Raw genomic sequence first — 15,497 nt, 5'->3', positions numbered from 1 at the left:
CCTCTTGTAAAAGAATGTAGTTACACAGCTCATTATTTAGATTTCAGAATTTTGGGGGTTTTGAGCACTCTTGGAAAATTTGTACAACCCCGATGACCACAAGTCTTCACCCCTACCACATACAGTTGTGTACTGTTTTGATGATGAGCAACTGTTTGGGCATATTAGACCATTGAGTTTGGAACTATAAATGGATTCTAACTTCAGGCTAAAAAGCATAACCCTGCTTACAGTTGTAGCAGTAGTTGAGAATAGTATTTCAAAATTCTTACCTTAGCCACATAGGCTTCAACCCTGTTCCTTGAGGATAATGCGTTGCCGGTTTGGCTGAGGAAGCTTCCTCCTAGACTTAGACTTCTGTTCAGTGCCAAATGGTTGCCAAGAGGTCCCACTTCAGTTGAATACAGAACTGGACTTGCAGCCGGACCTCCACTGACAATGCTGCTTGCCATGAAAGGTCTGCTTCTATGGCGCTCCTGAAGGAGCTTAGCATTGGCTTCTGCTAGTCTCTCATTAGCTCTGAAACATTCAGAAGCATACAAAGAATTATCTTTGGTAATGACACTTTTGCAAAGTCACCCCCCAGGTCTTTGACTATTCTTCGACTTCTGAAAGTGGAAGGGATTGAAAGCATCTCAAACAAGAATATAATTTGATCTGAAGGCTTTGCGGGGAGCCTATTTCTAGGAAGTCACACTACCTGCAAGGAGCAGCAAGAGTTACCAACACTTAGGACTTCTCAGCATTAGGGCTTCAAAACAGTCTGTGAACGCCATGTGTGTGCACAGCTTCTTCTGAAAGGTACGTCACCTGCATAAGAACTCTGGACTACCCTTCCTTTCCCAAGGAAAGCTCAAACCTCAGACATGCTGCTAAAATGGAAGCCAAAAAAAAATTTAGGTTTGGGTTTTTTTTTTGCTTCACAGAATCAAATTCTGTTCTCTGAAGTGCCTATCCTTATTCAAGCAATAAAGGACATGAAATTTATCTTTTCTGCCACACACAGAGTACCCTATTAATGCCATGATCAGTGGTGTTACTGCTGGAACACTAAAGTGAAATGAAGACAGTTCTAATGAAGGGAAAGGGTCTTAAGCTACTTTCCTCGGAAATATGCCTTCTCATGCTTACCTACATAACGCTGACAGGTGCAGAAGAGGGATTTTAGGAGGAAAATGCATGAGGAAAAAGTAGTATCTGATTACCACTCCAAAAAAGCATAAACTTACCTTTCCAGTTTATCTGCTAGCCGTCTTCTTATTTTTACTTCCTCCAGGTACAGCTCTTTGTACCGTTCCACTTCTGCCTGCATGGATTCTTTTTGAAGAATACTGTCTTGTTCCCTATTTTTTATCCTGTCCAATGCACATTCAAGATCTCTAATTCTGTCTTGTAGCTGGTTTCTCAGTGAAGCGAGATGACTGCCTCTGATTTGTTCTGATCTGTCCTGGGAGGCTGCCTGCGTCTGAAGCAGATAACGCACTTTCAACCACTGCAAAGAAGAAGAGAACTCTCCCTGCCAGTCAATTGCACGTACCCAATTTCAAGGGGCCCAGCTTCACTCAGTGAGGCAACTGTGCCTCCTCACTACCATCAGCAATCAAGGCAGAACCGTGGAACGACCACATTAAATAGTTCTTCAGAAAGAGCCCCCCTCTTCGCACTGTTGTTCATCAAAGCTACTAATGAGAGAACACCACCTCTGTAGGACAGGGCATATAGAAAAGGATTCCTCAAAGAAATTATAAGGATCCCTCATCTCCACGCCCCACCCCGCAACTGTGGCGACTTCTTTTCTGAGCACTTTTCCCCATACAATGGCAAAGGAGGACCTGTATGCCTGGCCATGACAACTGGAAGTTACAATACCCATTCAAGGATGAACACGACCAGCAGACAGTGATAACCCCCCACCCCACCCAAGAACTGCAAAATGGAAATCTACCTTGGGCAAGCTTTTGATTCAGGGACCTGCAGGCACATTACGCACACATGAAAGCACTCTTGCCCAACCGGATTCTCTTCTCCCACTGTCCTTTACGAAGGACAGAAGTACAGCACTAACAGACACAATCAGGCACCAAAACTAAAATACCAAAAAAATGACAACCACAACAAAAGTATGTAATAGAGACTACAGACACTCGTGAGAAATTCACTCGCCTGCAAAAACAGATTGACTTCTTGTAGTTTTTGTCTTATCTCTTGTCCGGCTCGTTCTTCCATCTCTCTTTTATATTGTTCTAGTTGGCTGCGATCCACCATGTTAGTCTCCAAATGATGTTTGAGGTTAGCCACCTCTTCTTTCAGCTGGCATTTGCTCTTCTCCAGTTTCTCATGGTTCCCACGCACGGTGGACAACTCTTCGCGCAAATCCTGATTTTGTGCTTCTAGCTGCATGCATTTTTTAGACTCTCTCTCCAGCTGCTGGGAAAGTTCACCAACCTGTAGACAGCAAAAAGAAAAAACCCACCCCAAAAAACGGGGAACTCAGATCTACAATTACTCAGTTCTGTGAAAATCAGTAAAGGGCTTGGCCATCGAGGCTGTATTTACCATCTGCTGACTCAGTATTAAAACCAAAGTGAAACCAGTCTCTTCTTTGAAAACAAGAACAGCTTTCACAACATTCCTGATAGGATTCCTCAGGCTCCCATCCTTTCTCAGTTCTTCTGCAGTAGGTATCAAGAGGACCGAGAGGTACCAAACTAGCAGCATTTCACGCATAGGGCTAAGTGGAAAAGCACTAAGGCTATTCTTCCATGAGATGCTCATATGCTCACGGGAAATCACACACACCCATACCTAGCCACCTTCTGGTTTCATCAGAAACAACACGTGTCATGCTTTACAGGAATGTGTTGACATGCTGTCAACACAATCAAAGCTTCATTACAGAACTGACAAGGCAGGAAACAGATGCTCTTTTTTTTCCATTACACTGAAAGATTTGTAAATAGTGGTTCAGAACACAGCTTTTACAGCGGTGGTGGAGGAAGACATATTCTCTTTAGGTCGGAGCCGCAGTCTGTTTTCAAAAATTTGCAGGAAATATCAGACTTTCAGTAAGTCCCAACGGTCAACTACAGCTCTATCCTCCTCTTCCCCCCTCCAGAAACATACATTTTCTGTACCTGTTGAAGATCAAACATAATACCCTGCCTTTTTTTAATAAAAGTGGAGGAAACCATACTAAACGCTTGAAGCAAACTAGACACTTGAAAGAGTCTCTAACAAAGTAGAAACTTTAGACTTATCTAAAACCGCCTAAATGTAACGCCCTTCCCCGTCATTCGAAACAACTCTCCAACAGAAACACAAACCCACTACTAACTTCTGGACTAAAAATGAGCCACTGCAAAGGCAGTTGACTCATTCTACAAGGCCTTCCAAACACGCACGTAGCTCTGAAACATGGCTGCTCTAGCAACAAATCTGAGCAATGAGCGGAGAAGTAGATAAAAGGTTACGTGCTACTGAACAGCCAGAGCAACCTCAAAAGCACTTCTGGGAACTCTACTTCTGGGTGCCCATGACACGGCAAAGATGGGCCGAGACAGCTACTGGCGAGCAATAAGTTACAGAATGTTTTCTGCATCGCCTCAACTGCATCGTGCCCTGGGAAACAACACCACCACTTAGAAAAGCAAAACCTGAACTGCCTTCTGCTCAACTCCTGCCTAAGACAGAGCTCAAGGGGTGACGACCTTGGGCAAAGCCAACTTCATACAGTTGTTCCCAGCAATGGTGGTGTTAATTCCCTCTCTACCAGAGAAGGAATTCATCTGTAAGACCTAGAAGACGCTGCCATGGCCTCAAGCTGCAGCCAGGCCTGTGCCGAGCCTTACTGCTCTCAGCCCGGAACCTCACCCATGGACGTGACATCCTGGTAGGACTGCAGTGTCCCCATGGACTGGCCTGGCGCTCTGCACTCTTGGCTGACCCTGCTTGCTGTCACCGGACCTATTCTGCTCTTCTTGGTGAGGGCCTGTGGGACTGCCCATGAGGTCATGGACCCTGCCAGCCTTGCTGCGACTCTCGGCTCGCCCTTCCTCTACAGAACAGCCTGCCCTTGACGTGCCCTTGCAGATACTGCTTTGCACATTATGTTTTCATCTTTACCCATAACGATAACTACATCAGTTACAGACATCTCCTACTGTAACAGTAGAAGGAGCATCAAGAAAAGGCAGTCGCTTCTAACATGCAGCAAAGAAAAAAAAATCAACAGCATGAAAAGTAGTACAGGGAAAGAATAACACAGGTTTTTCAAAAGAAAAAACACCACCACCAAAAACCCCCAAACAAACCAGAGCTCACCTTTGTTCTTAATCTACCAACTTCATTGACCGTTTCAGAATACCTGTTCTTCATTTCTCCCTGCAAATTAAGCTGGGACTCCATCTCTCTCTCCTCATACGCCCTTAGGTTCTTCGTAGCTCTGCTCAGAAGCTTCTTCAACCTGCACACCAAATTAGTCAAGAAAACAATGAAGCAAAGGAACAACCGGCCTTTTTCACAGACTCTTACGTAAACAGCGCAGACATGGCTTGCTTCATCTTTAACGTGCTTTACACACCAGCAATTACTGAGAAAAAAACAGCATTACTGTGCCACAAACCGCCTGAAAGGCCCAAATTTCACCTGAAAGGAGGAATAAAAGACTTCCTTCCCCCCACCCCCAGGAGAACTGCAGGGCAACCTGCATTTGCAGTTCTTTTGGCAGCTATTGGAAACTACAGGCTCCTTGCGCAGAAGCACCTTGCAAGAACTAACACGGGGCTTGAATTTTCTCACAAACAGTTACGTACTCCTGTTTTTACATTGAAGTTCAATAAAGCTTGACTTCTACTCAGGGATAGCTCTACACCATACTAAAAAGCCATACCTCTTATAGTCTTTCTGCAGTTCGATGTTTCTTTTCATTTCTTGGTCCAGACGCAGTTCGACTGGGCGTTTCAACTCTACCAGCTTCTTCACTTTCTTTCTTTCAGTCTCACACTTTCAAAATAGAAAAGATACATGACACACACAGCGTAGGAACAGTATCTACGCACAGTATATGCATCTAACATCCTCCACAGAGAAGCTGCAGTATGCCTCTATCTGTTAGCCAAGTTCCACAGAACGCCAAGGGACAAAGTTCCTGAGAACAGTTAATCACTTCGGGTTTCACATCAAACAGGCCAACACCTAACAACAGAAACAGATGACCCCACTGAGGCAAAGGCTCTTCTAACGCTTCAAGGCAAAAAGGTGGAAAAGATGCTGGAGGACACTTTCGGCAGTTCCCCTACTCACGACAGGGATTACATAAGTTTGTACATCATGGGAGAACACAGATCAATCTAAAGCTTTCATGGGATCTTCAATGACCAGCAGGCAGGGGCTTGCAGAGGAATTTGATCTTTTGCAATTCTTCAAGGTTGCATTTCCCTCTGCTATTACCTCCCTCTCTCCTCTGGGGGCATTTACTTATTCACATCTTGTTCTTCCTCTTGGTGTTTTCTCAGCCAAACCAGAGGAGAGCTGGCAGCTGTTTTGACTTTGTACTTCCATTTCTCCTCTACAGAAAAGGAGAAAAGGGAAGGACTGCCCCTTGGAAACTGGCAGCCATTTCTTGTTTCCCAAGTACTAGTTCATTTGCCCAAAATTCCTTCAGTACATTTTTCTGGAAGGCTTTTAAGCTCCCACTACCCTGAAAACATGCAGCAGCTCCTCCATACATTGCACTGGAAACATGAAGCATTTTAAGCCTGCCCAGAAACCAAGGCGTCAGAAGATGACCAGAAGGAATCCAAGAAATAACTGGGGAACTGCAGCCTTGCTCAATGTGCTCAACTGATAGCAAACCACATTGGGAACTCTTCCCAATAGAACCACGCCACAATTTACACAAAGATACCCAGCCAGCTTTTATCTGCTTCCTGGCTGATAACCAAATCGCAAGATACTCACAGCCTGAATGGCAAGGATAACAGAACAAGCTGACACTGTAAGAACTCAACAAAAAGGTAGACACAGTTCTCCAGGGTATTGGCTTGGCGTCTGGAGAATTTTCTGGGCTCACCTGTTCCAGGAGTTCAGCCTTTTCTCTGTCAAGCTGAGCAACACGCTCTTCAAGGTGGGATCTTGACTTCAAGTGCTCTTCCCACATGCTGTGCGAGTCCTTTGATGTCAGAGGCAGCACATTCTGCTTTTGCATCTGTGAAAGCAACAGCAGCAAAAGAAAAAACTAAGGTGACTGGAAAGACAGCACTGCAGTAGAAAGCAGTAACTTAAATGGAAACAGGTCTAAGCTCTCCTCTCCCCATCCAAGATCTACAGTTAAGGTTAACACGGAGTGTAGAACACACCTCAGGAAACAGAACCAAGAGCAGCAGTTGAAGCTGGTGGAAAGAACGAACACCCTAGAAGTGACAAGATGAGGTTGCAACTTTGGGGGATAAGATGACACGCACACACGCACACACATACACAAGATCACCCTACAACTTTCTTCCAAAGGTCCTCCAGAGTTCCTAAGGATACATACTTTTTAATATAATAATTCCTCTAGTGCCCACCACAGAAAATACCTTACTCTCACTGCTTCTGTAACAGCGGTACGTCTCCTGAGAGCAAGGGTATGTTTTCAAATCAGCAATGCTATTTACGCTTCTACCCAAAGGCACAAATGCATTTGTTAAGCAAATGCATTTGAGTGGAGCGGAACTTACAGATTCAGTTCAAGTATAAAGAACGCAAGTTGACTAGCTGCTTTTAGCGGCATTCTGTAAGAAGGGGGGGTGGGGGTGGGGAAAAAAAAAAAAGATGTCTACTGATCTACAGAAAGTCATGAAAACCTCAGCACAAAGGCTTAGATAAAAAATCCTTCGGGTGTACAAACTTCTCAAGTGCCCTTACAGAGTAGGCGAAATGCTATGTCTTACGACAGAAGCTAACATGGTCTCAAGGGCAAGCTGTGACAAAGCTGCAAAGTAACATGGATATCTCCCAAGTCCAGTCTCCTCTCTCAGCTTTCAACCACCGATCTCCCCCCTGCCCACAACATCCATCCTGTCCGTCATCTGCCATGCCTTAACTCCAGTAGGCAGCTAAGCACCTCACAGCCACTTGCTCACTCTACCCGGGTAGGATGGGGGAGAGAATTCAGACAAATCATGCTGATGACCACAAGTATCTTGCACACCACAACACAGATACAAAATACAGCAGCAGGGGAATAAGGACATTTACAGCCTTTTCCCTTGAGGGTGCCTTGCCCTAAAACCAGAAGGGTATTTGTCAGCTGAACTGTGTCTACACAGCCCACCTGATCTTTTCGATTACCTGCACACAAAAAAGTCGAAGACTAAACCCGTCATTCACAGAAGCCATTCATGTACCTGCTGGTGGAGGTGGTCCTCTGCAGCTGCCTGTGCTGTCTGTAAGCTAGTTATCAAGTCTTCCAGGCGGTTATGAACCTACAGAAGCATTAAAAGAAGCAAGAAGACATACTATGATGTTCCAGACTGAAGTTTACACCTCATTACCAAAACCAAATATTACATACGCCTCTTCACCTCTTTATTCCTACAGTATTTACACCTAGCACCAATAATCACAATGGCCTTAGTTTGATGCCCCTGTAAAACTGGTAGCAATCATCACGTCTGCCGTTTACTTCAGGGAGAGAGAACACCATGCAAAGAATCTTCAGTGAAAACAGGCAGGAGTAGCTTTTCCCATCCGCAGTAGATTTGAAAACCATGCCCTACTAACCAAAGAGGAAGGACCAGCATCATGACTGCCTTCCCTTTTCTCTTGTCAGTATCAGTACATCACAAAAGTTCAACCTTCACATGTAGTTATTTCTGAACTCTTTTCAGCATTAATTACCAACTACAGTTTTAACAAGAACCCTAGTTCACTCGTTACAATACAAATTTCCTTCATACAGGCCACAGACGAAAGCACCTTATCTGAGCTAAAATCAACCACTGTGCAGAGGCAGTGGGAAATTCCAAGGCCTGCACTGAGCTCTGCGAATGATACCACAGGCCTTCCTCTTCACTGTTTCATGAAGACAAAACACACACACCAAGTAGCCAAAGGAAAAGCAATTCTGCACAGCCAAAGCTCTGGAGAGTACAATTTTTGTTCCAGTCTGATGATGCCAGTCAGGCCTCTGGCACAAAGTGCTTGGTATCAATATTCTCTGCAGAAATTCCTTGAGTTAACTTAACAAATACCTTTAATGATACACATTGCAACAAGTGTTTGAAGCCGCCTCTGATGTCATGACAGGTCTAAAGCAGACAATAGCTAGACCAGCGTATTACTGTCAAATCCTCACATTTTAGAGCGTTAAGTAGGACTTGCCATAGTAGCATGGGAAAACTCTCAAAACCAGAAAGCTGGGGAATGGACCAGGCTGCTTTCTGAGCAGCCTATATTCAGTAGAATGCAGGAACTGAGCTCCCCATGGCTCTCCAGGAAAACCTCATCCTAAAATTTCCCCACAGAAGTAGGTAACTAGCCTCAGGGGCTCACAAAAAGGGAAGTTTGTGACCAGCTTACTGAGGCAGAGGCTTGCAGGTCTTTCTGAAGGGCTTCAATCCTATTGTTTTGTTGCTAGACTGTGGCTTCCAGTCTGGCATTTTCAATTTCAAGGCTTAAAAAGAAATACAGGTCTTATGAGGGAAATCCACCAGAGCACCAATTCTGAAAGAACAGCGTGAAACAACATAATCTAAGACAAAAGCATCCTTCGAAATCATATATTAACTTGCTGTGATGCAACAAGGCTATCCTGTTGTTTTCACACCATCCCAGTAAGCGACAGACCTTGCTTCACTGTGTTACTCTCTTACCGTTGCACATGTATCTTCCAGTTGTTTGATAGTCGCATTAGTCCCAGAAGATGCCAACAGGAGGTCCTGCAGTTTCTGGGTAGAAGCTATTACTTCCCTTTCCTTATTATCCAAGGCAGTCTTCAAGTCACGAACACAATGCTCAGGCTGAAGATGCTGTTCTTCCAACTCCCGCAACTGTAAAATCACAGTAAGAATCCCCAGTAGTCAGGTGAGCTTTTATATAGAGGGGTCAGCTGCTGTTGAAGAATTCAAGGACTGCATATATCTGCACATACCCTCTAGTCAAAGAACTGTAATCACTACAAGTACATTCAAACCTTCACTTGTACTAGCATTTCCTCTAGCACAGTTCTAAGCACTGACACTGCCCCTCCTACCCTTTCAGTGACTTGTGACACTCTTTGTATCCACTCGTTTGCTCCTCCATTGAAAAAAACAAATTAAAAAGTTCATCCTTCTCCTAAAGTGACTTCACAACTCCCTCATAAGGCAATGATAAGATGATTTCTATTTCAGAACTCCGAGGCCTCTATACTTCAGTTTTCGTAAGAACACTGCAAAAGGTGGTCCCCGCCTCAGAAAGTAGCTTACAATTCACTTGCAAGAAGGCTGCTTAAGGATGGCAAATTACAGCAGGGCCAAAGAAGGGGGGAAAAAAGATGCTGAGATGCTGCTTTGCAGATACAGTACAAACACACCACCTGCAAACCAGCTCTTCTTCTTGCTTAGTTCAATCCACATGGTTCTGATACCTGTACTCTTAAAAAAAGCCCAAACCCTAACATCTGTTTCAAAGTTCCCTCATCCACGAAGGTGGCTCACGTTGTTTTACACACTGTGCGCCCAAAACAAAGACAACGACTTTCAGACATGTTTAGCAAACTACAAATAAGGAACATCTGTTGTACACAAACAGAAGACTGTAAAGAAAGAGTGCAATATCTGGAACAGGGAAATAGTGGCTCAGAGCAGGGGTGAATTTTGAGAGAGAGCAAACCGCTCTGCTCATACCTAGCCACCAGAAGGCTGCTCCTAGCGCACTGCCTTGCCCCTCCAGCTTGCGAGGAGCTCCCCAAAGGGCCAGCTGCGTTTATCACCAGGGGAGGGGAGGAAGAAGGGAAGAGAAAGGCCACTGCTGCAGTACTACCCCAGAGCCTGAACAAGAGCCTCTGCTGTGGCGTTGAGGAGCAAGATTCTCTCTTACTTGCAGCAGAAACGAATTGGCTTTTTGATGATTCAAGTAACGCTATCTTCCACTCTGGAGGAGGAGGAGGAGGAGGCGGCCACCTGGCTGAAGGTTTTACTGGCTTCATGAATTATGACAGGGGATCATTGTTACCTTCCTTAGATCTCTCTCCTACTGGCTCCCAGAATACTGTTTTGTCCTTTTTCACAATGAACAGGAAGAAACAGCCACCCACAGGTTTATTCCCATAGTGACAGGCTTTCCATACCTCAGCTTCAACCCTTGCCAATTCCTTTTGCAAGCGCAGGTTGTCTTTCTCCGGGGCACCGTGGTAGCGCATAGTAGTAACTTCCCGAGAAGCTTCTGACATAGATTGCTTTTTAAGAGGACTGGCAAGCTTCTGCTGCAGCTGTGCAACTCCGTCCTAAAGAAACGTGGTTACACGAGCACAAAGAATTCGATAAGAACATGAGAAGAGGAGGTGTGCTTTTACTTCTCAGGTTACATAATTAGGTCAGTCTTCAGAGCGAAGTTAAAGATAAGAAATGTTGCCTGCCACCGGCAGGCACCTGCAAAACTGATGACCTCTCTCCATCTTTCTCAGCTGAGCGCCTCCACGGTACCAGGGGGAAGCAGGGGAAACTTCAGTGCTTCTATGCTAGAGATGAAACTCAAAGGCCAGTTGCTATGAGACCCAGGTCATTAGCTTGACCTGCCTTCGTCCCAGTCCTAAATGAACAGCTGACCAAGAGCACAAGTATTTCAAGGGCCCCCAGTTACGAATGTGTGGCGGGAGCAGCAGAAGACGTCAAAAGCCCAGAGGTAAAGAAGCCCAAAAGCAAGCGAACCAAAGGGGACCCCACTGCGTCCCTCACAGAAAGTACCTCGAAATCCCCGGGAGATTCCGCATCTTCCTCTTGCTCTGCTCCTCCCACTGGCAGGGCACCTACAAAGGAGGCAAGAAGCGACACGCTGTGAGTGTTCAGCTCACTCTGCTTTTTCCCATCATCCAAGCCCAGCATCCAAAAGATGAGGAACGGTTCTACTACAGGCCATAGGGATTTTCCTCATCGGCTCTTCCACAGTTAAGGATCCTACCTTCTCTGTCCTGAGCAAGTGCAGCCCTTGTAAAGGCAGCAGTCCTCACAGGGCAGGAGCTGCTGAGAAGTGCCTTGTCTGCTACACCACCTGCAGAAGAGTCTTCCGTGTTTTCACTCCCCGTGTCTTCTGCCAGTAGCTTACTAAGGATATATACGGAAAGAGAAGACATAGAGTCGGTAGAAACAACCACATCTTTGCATACACGCTTGACTAGGACAGCAACGGCCGCTCCTCACCCAGCCTCTCCATTTTTGTTGCCAACTGAGAAACGGTAGCACCCCCACCCCCCACCTTACTCTTGCGCTACTGCTCCATGATGAAATATCCACTGCAGGCTTGTTCATTCTCTAGATGCATATTGGCATCCGTGAAGCACTTCAGCCCTGCTGGCTACAATCTAAACTGATAAACAACCTCTCCATAGGGAGCACTACAAAAATTAACAAGCCCTCTGGCAGATTCACATCTAACTGCAAGCTGCGATGTCTGCAGGATGCTACATTAATGCTGCAACTCTTCATGTCAAGCCAGCCTACAGTCTCCTCAAATGCAGTCCTGACTTGGAAGAACTTCAGAAATCTTGATGGTTAGTCTGAGGACTTGAGAGTTTAGACAGCTCCTAAGTATGATCAAGAGGCCAAAAAAGACTGCGGTTGCATTCTAAGCACTGCGTGTGTTAACTACATTGAATAGGCATTCTCTTCGAACAAACCTGAAAGGGAGTAAATTGGGGCTCCTGAGAGAGACCCCTTTCAGGTTTGCTTTTTAACCGTGTCGTGGTTTAACCCCAGCCCGTAACTAAGCACCACGCAGCCGCTCGCTCGCTTCCCCCCTACTCAGTGGGATGGGGGAGAGAATCGGGGAAAAAAAAAGTAATACTCACGGGTTGAGATAAGAACAGTTTAACAGAACAGAAAGGAAGAAAATAATAATAATGATAATAATAACAATAGTAAGATGACAACAGTAATAATAAAATAATTGGAATATACAAACCAAGCGATGCACAATGCAATTGCTCACCGCTCTCCAACCAATGCCCAGTTAGTTCCTGAGCAGCGATCCCCCCCCAGGCCAACTCCCCCCAGTTTATATAGCGGGCATGACGTCACATGGTATGGAACACCCCTTTGGCCAGTTGGGGTCAGCTGCCCTGGCTGTGTCCCCTCCCAGCTTCTTGTGCCCCTCCAGCCTTCTTGCTGGCTGAGCATGAGAAGCTGAAAAATCCTTGACGTAGTCTCAACACTACTGAGCAACAACTGAAAACATCAGTGTGTTACCAACGTTCTTCTCATATTGAACCCAAAACATAACACTATACCAGCTACTAGGAAGAAAACAAACCCTATCCCAGCCGAAACCGATATATTAACTGACAACTCAGCCCCTCTCACGACAACATAAACCATTTACCCAACGTGTCTACGCACGCGAGCATAATCCACAGCCACGAAGCCAGAGTTATCTCTATAACAGTATCAGCACCATGCCAAAGAAGCTGGCTTGCATTTACATCCCCGGCAACTGTGGCAACCGTAAGAGCAATCCTAAAGCATCCCAAATGTGTTACGAAATACATCCGCTTCTGCAGGCACTGCATTGCCATCATTTTAATCCCTGCTTGCTCCCAAAACAATGCTTTCCCCCTTTCCTACAAGCACAGCGAAAGCAAAGCCAAATACACGGAAGCGTTGGAGAATTCAGGTTGGAAGGCACCTCATGAGGTGGCCAGGCCAACCGCCTCCCCAAAGCAGACTGAGCTATGAGGTCAGACCACGCTGTTCAGGGGTCCTTCCACTCTGCTCTTCAAAGCCCTCACGGACGGAGGCTGCACAAACTCCCGGGGCAAGCTGTTCGACTGCTTGACCATCCGCAGGCCGAGTTTTCGCCTTACGCGCAGTTAAAACACCTTGTGTTTCACTTTATACCCCTTGTCTCTCGGACAACGTTGCCTCTCTTTCTCCTAACGCTTCCATTCACAACACTTAAGCACGACCTATGCCGCCACTTAAAAAACCCTCTCCTGCAGAGCCGTGGTGCTGCTGAGCTAATGGCAAGTTTCCTGCCGAGTCTGGGCCTGGGTCTGCGTGTGGAGGGGGCACCACAGACCGCTTTCTTGCCGTCTTTGGGCTGGAAAGGATGAGAGCAGCCAAACGCAGACCTGCTTTTACCAGTCACACAGGGAACTCCTTCCGTGTGGCTCCTTCTTTTTCAAAGCTCATTCCCATGCCTCTCATCAATCATACTTGCAGACGACTAAAGAGACCTATGTGCCATTTTGACAAATGTCTCACCTTTCACGCTGATTTTCAGTTCCTTTTTTGTGAAGAAACTCTACCATCTCCTCATCATGTTTGGAGACAGCAAGATTAAGGGGGGTATATCCCTCCTGAAAGGACAAATAATCCCCGTTAGAAAAACCCAGACAAGTTCTGCACCTTTTCGAAAGAGCAGCGTTACCAAGTGCCAAGGTTACCCGGTTCTGAGCATTAATATTGGCATTATGCTCAAGTAACAGCCCTGCTACAGTCGTATTAGGAGATACGACAGCAAGGTGAAGGGCAGTGTTGCCGTCAGCATCTGCCAGATTCGGGTCGGCACCATGCTGCAGCAAAATAGCCACGCATTTTTCTTGCTGGCACTGTACTGCCTGGGAACAACACACAAAAAAGGGAAGATTTCCAACATTTATGTTTCACTCTGTCACAACTCGGCCAGCTTCTGAATGCTGGGAAAGAAAAGCATCTTCCAAGATGAGCTAACATATGCCCGTTCCACACCTATTACAACAGGCATGTTTCTACGTAGGTCCGTGTAAAGAATCCTGCCAGGCACCTCTCATTTAACGCACAGTCGGCAAGTCCCACTGCCAAGAGCGTAACATATTCCGCATACCGTCATCAGTGGCGAACTCTTGAAATCGTCAGCAAGGTTCAGCCGGCAGTTCTCTTGTACCAGACATCTAATGACATCCACGTGGCCGTCTGCACAAGCGACATGCAGAGGGGTCCTAAAAATTAAACATACGAGCTTAACGTAGACAGACAACGAAAGAACCAAAGCTGTGTTGCCACTCAGCCCTGGGGACCCTGCAGCCCAGACTCTGCTCCTCCTGCTTTCCTGCACCGCTCACCCACAGGGCAGAGGAGAACTGGTGCTGCCTGAGCAGCTGCAGAACGGCCCCGCGGGGAGACCACTGCCAAGCAGCAGGTTGGCGGCAGGCACTTCCAACAGCACTCAAGCCGACCCGGCAGCTACGAGCAGCGAAAAGCTGTGGAGCTCGCTCCCCTAGCTGACAGGGCAAATCTCACTTTTCAAGCAATTAGCTTGAATCTGATCCTACGCAAAACCTTACGAGCGGGCACTTCCGCGTGGCACCCGAAAGCTGCCAGCAGGGGTTGATGGCACCACACTGGTGCTCCCGCTGGACCAGCAGGCTCTGCGCTGTAACGTGCTCCTGGTGCTTGAGAGAGGCTGCTTGAGAGAGGACTGGCGGAACTTGGCTCAGAACCTCCCGCAGCAACGCCTGCCAGAAGCAGCCAAGGTGTCCGTCAGCGGCCCGCAGCCCCTCACCGCTTCTCCTGGTCTTGCCCGTCGATGCCACCTCTCCTCAGCCGCTGCCGCCTCAGCCAGGCCAGGTCACCGCGGGCAGCCGCGCGGTGCAGCCTGCCCGGGTCCTGCTCCCCGAGCTCGTAGGCACTGGTGGCAGCGGCTGGAGCGCAGGGCTGCCCAGAAGCGCTGCCGGAGGGCGACCGCTGGCGCTTCTTGCTGAAGAGCCCCATGACCCTCTGCATGCTGCGGCGCATACTCCAGCACATGCTGCGGCGCGGTCGTGGCCCCGCTGGGAGCCACCAGCAGCAGGAGGCACCCGGCAGACTCTGCCAGGCCCTGGGCGAGGGCGAGGGTGAGGGCGAGGACGAGGACGAGGGCGAGGCACCAGGCAGATGAGCTCGCCTGCCGCGGCCTGGAGCCCCCGAGGCGGGCGCAGCGCCGTGCAGCCTGCCCGGGTCCTGCTCCCCGAGCTCGTAGGCACCGGTGGCAGCGGCTGGAGCGCAGGGCTGCCCAGAAGCGCTGCCGGAGGGCGACCGCTGGCGCTTCTTGCTGAAGAGCCCCATGACCCTCTGCATGCTGCGGCGCATACTCCAGCACATGCTGCGGCGCGGTCGTGGCCCCGCTGGGAGCCACCAGCAGCAGGAGGCACCCGGCAGACTCTGCCAGGCCCTGGGCGAGGGCGAGGGTGAGGGCGAGGGCGAGGACGAGGGCGAGGACGAGGCACCAGGCAGACGAGCTCGCCTGCCGCGGCCTGGAGCCCCCGAGGCGGGCGCAGCGCCGCACCGCACCGCACCGCCGGC

General features: G+C 47.9%; 1 protein-coding gene across 1 annotated transcript in view; it reads right to left on the bottom strand.

Annotated features, from left to right (window-relative positions):
• LOC115340964 (ankyrin repeat domain-containing protein 26-like) overlaps positions 1 to 15,260 on the bottom strand; it is a 43,064-nt gene extending 27,804 nt beyond the window's left edge. The window contains exons 1-15 of the mRNA XM_030013018.1: positions 14,719 to 15,260; positions 14,041 to 14,155; positions 13,622 to 13,795; positions 13,440 to 13,534; positions 11,143 to 11,285; positions 10,929 to 10,990; positions 10,313 to 10,468; positions 8,856 to 9,032; positions 7,389 to 7,466; positions 6,071 to 6,205; positions 4,889 to 5,001; positions 4,321 to 4,462; positions 2,164 to 2,445; positions 1,230 to 1,465; positions 273 to 519 (exon numbers count right to left, since the gene is read on the bottom strand). Coding sequence (XP_029868878.1) covers positions 273 to 519; positions 1,230 to 1,465; positions 2,164 to 2,445; positions 4,321 to 4,462; positions 4,889 to 5,001; positions 6,071 to 6,205; positions 7,389 to 7,466; positions 8,856 to 9,032; positions 10,313 to 10,468; positions 10,929 to 10,990; positions 11,143 to 11,285; positions 13,440 to 13,534; positions 13,622 to 13,795; positions 14,041 to 14,155; positions 14,719 to 15,260 — 2,697 coding nt within the window. The remainder of the gene's footprint in view (positions 1 to 272; positions 520 to 1,229; positions 1,466 to 2,163; positions 2,446 to 4,320; positions 4,463 to 4,888; positions 5,002 to 6,070; positions 6,206 to 7,388; positions 7,467 to 8,855; positions 9,033 to 10,312; positions 10,469 to 10,928; positions 10,991 to 11,142; positions 11,286 to 13,439; positions 13,535 to 13,621; positions 13,796 to 14,040; positions 14,156 to 14,718) is intronic.
• Between the last annotated feature and the right edge of the window lie 237 nt (positions 15,261 to 15,497).

Source organism: Aquila chrysaetos, chromosome 5 (genome assembly GCF_900496995.4).
Source record: "Aquila chrysaetos chrysaetos chromosome 5, bAquChr1.4, whole genome shotgun sequence".
NCBI lineage: Eukaryota > Metazoa > Chordata > Aves > Accipitriformes > Accipitridae > Aquila > Aquila chrysaetos.
This window is presented reverse-complemented; position numbering and strand designations above follow the sequence as displayed.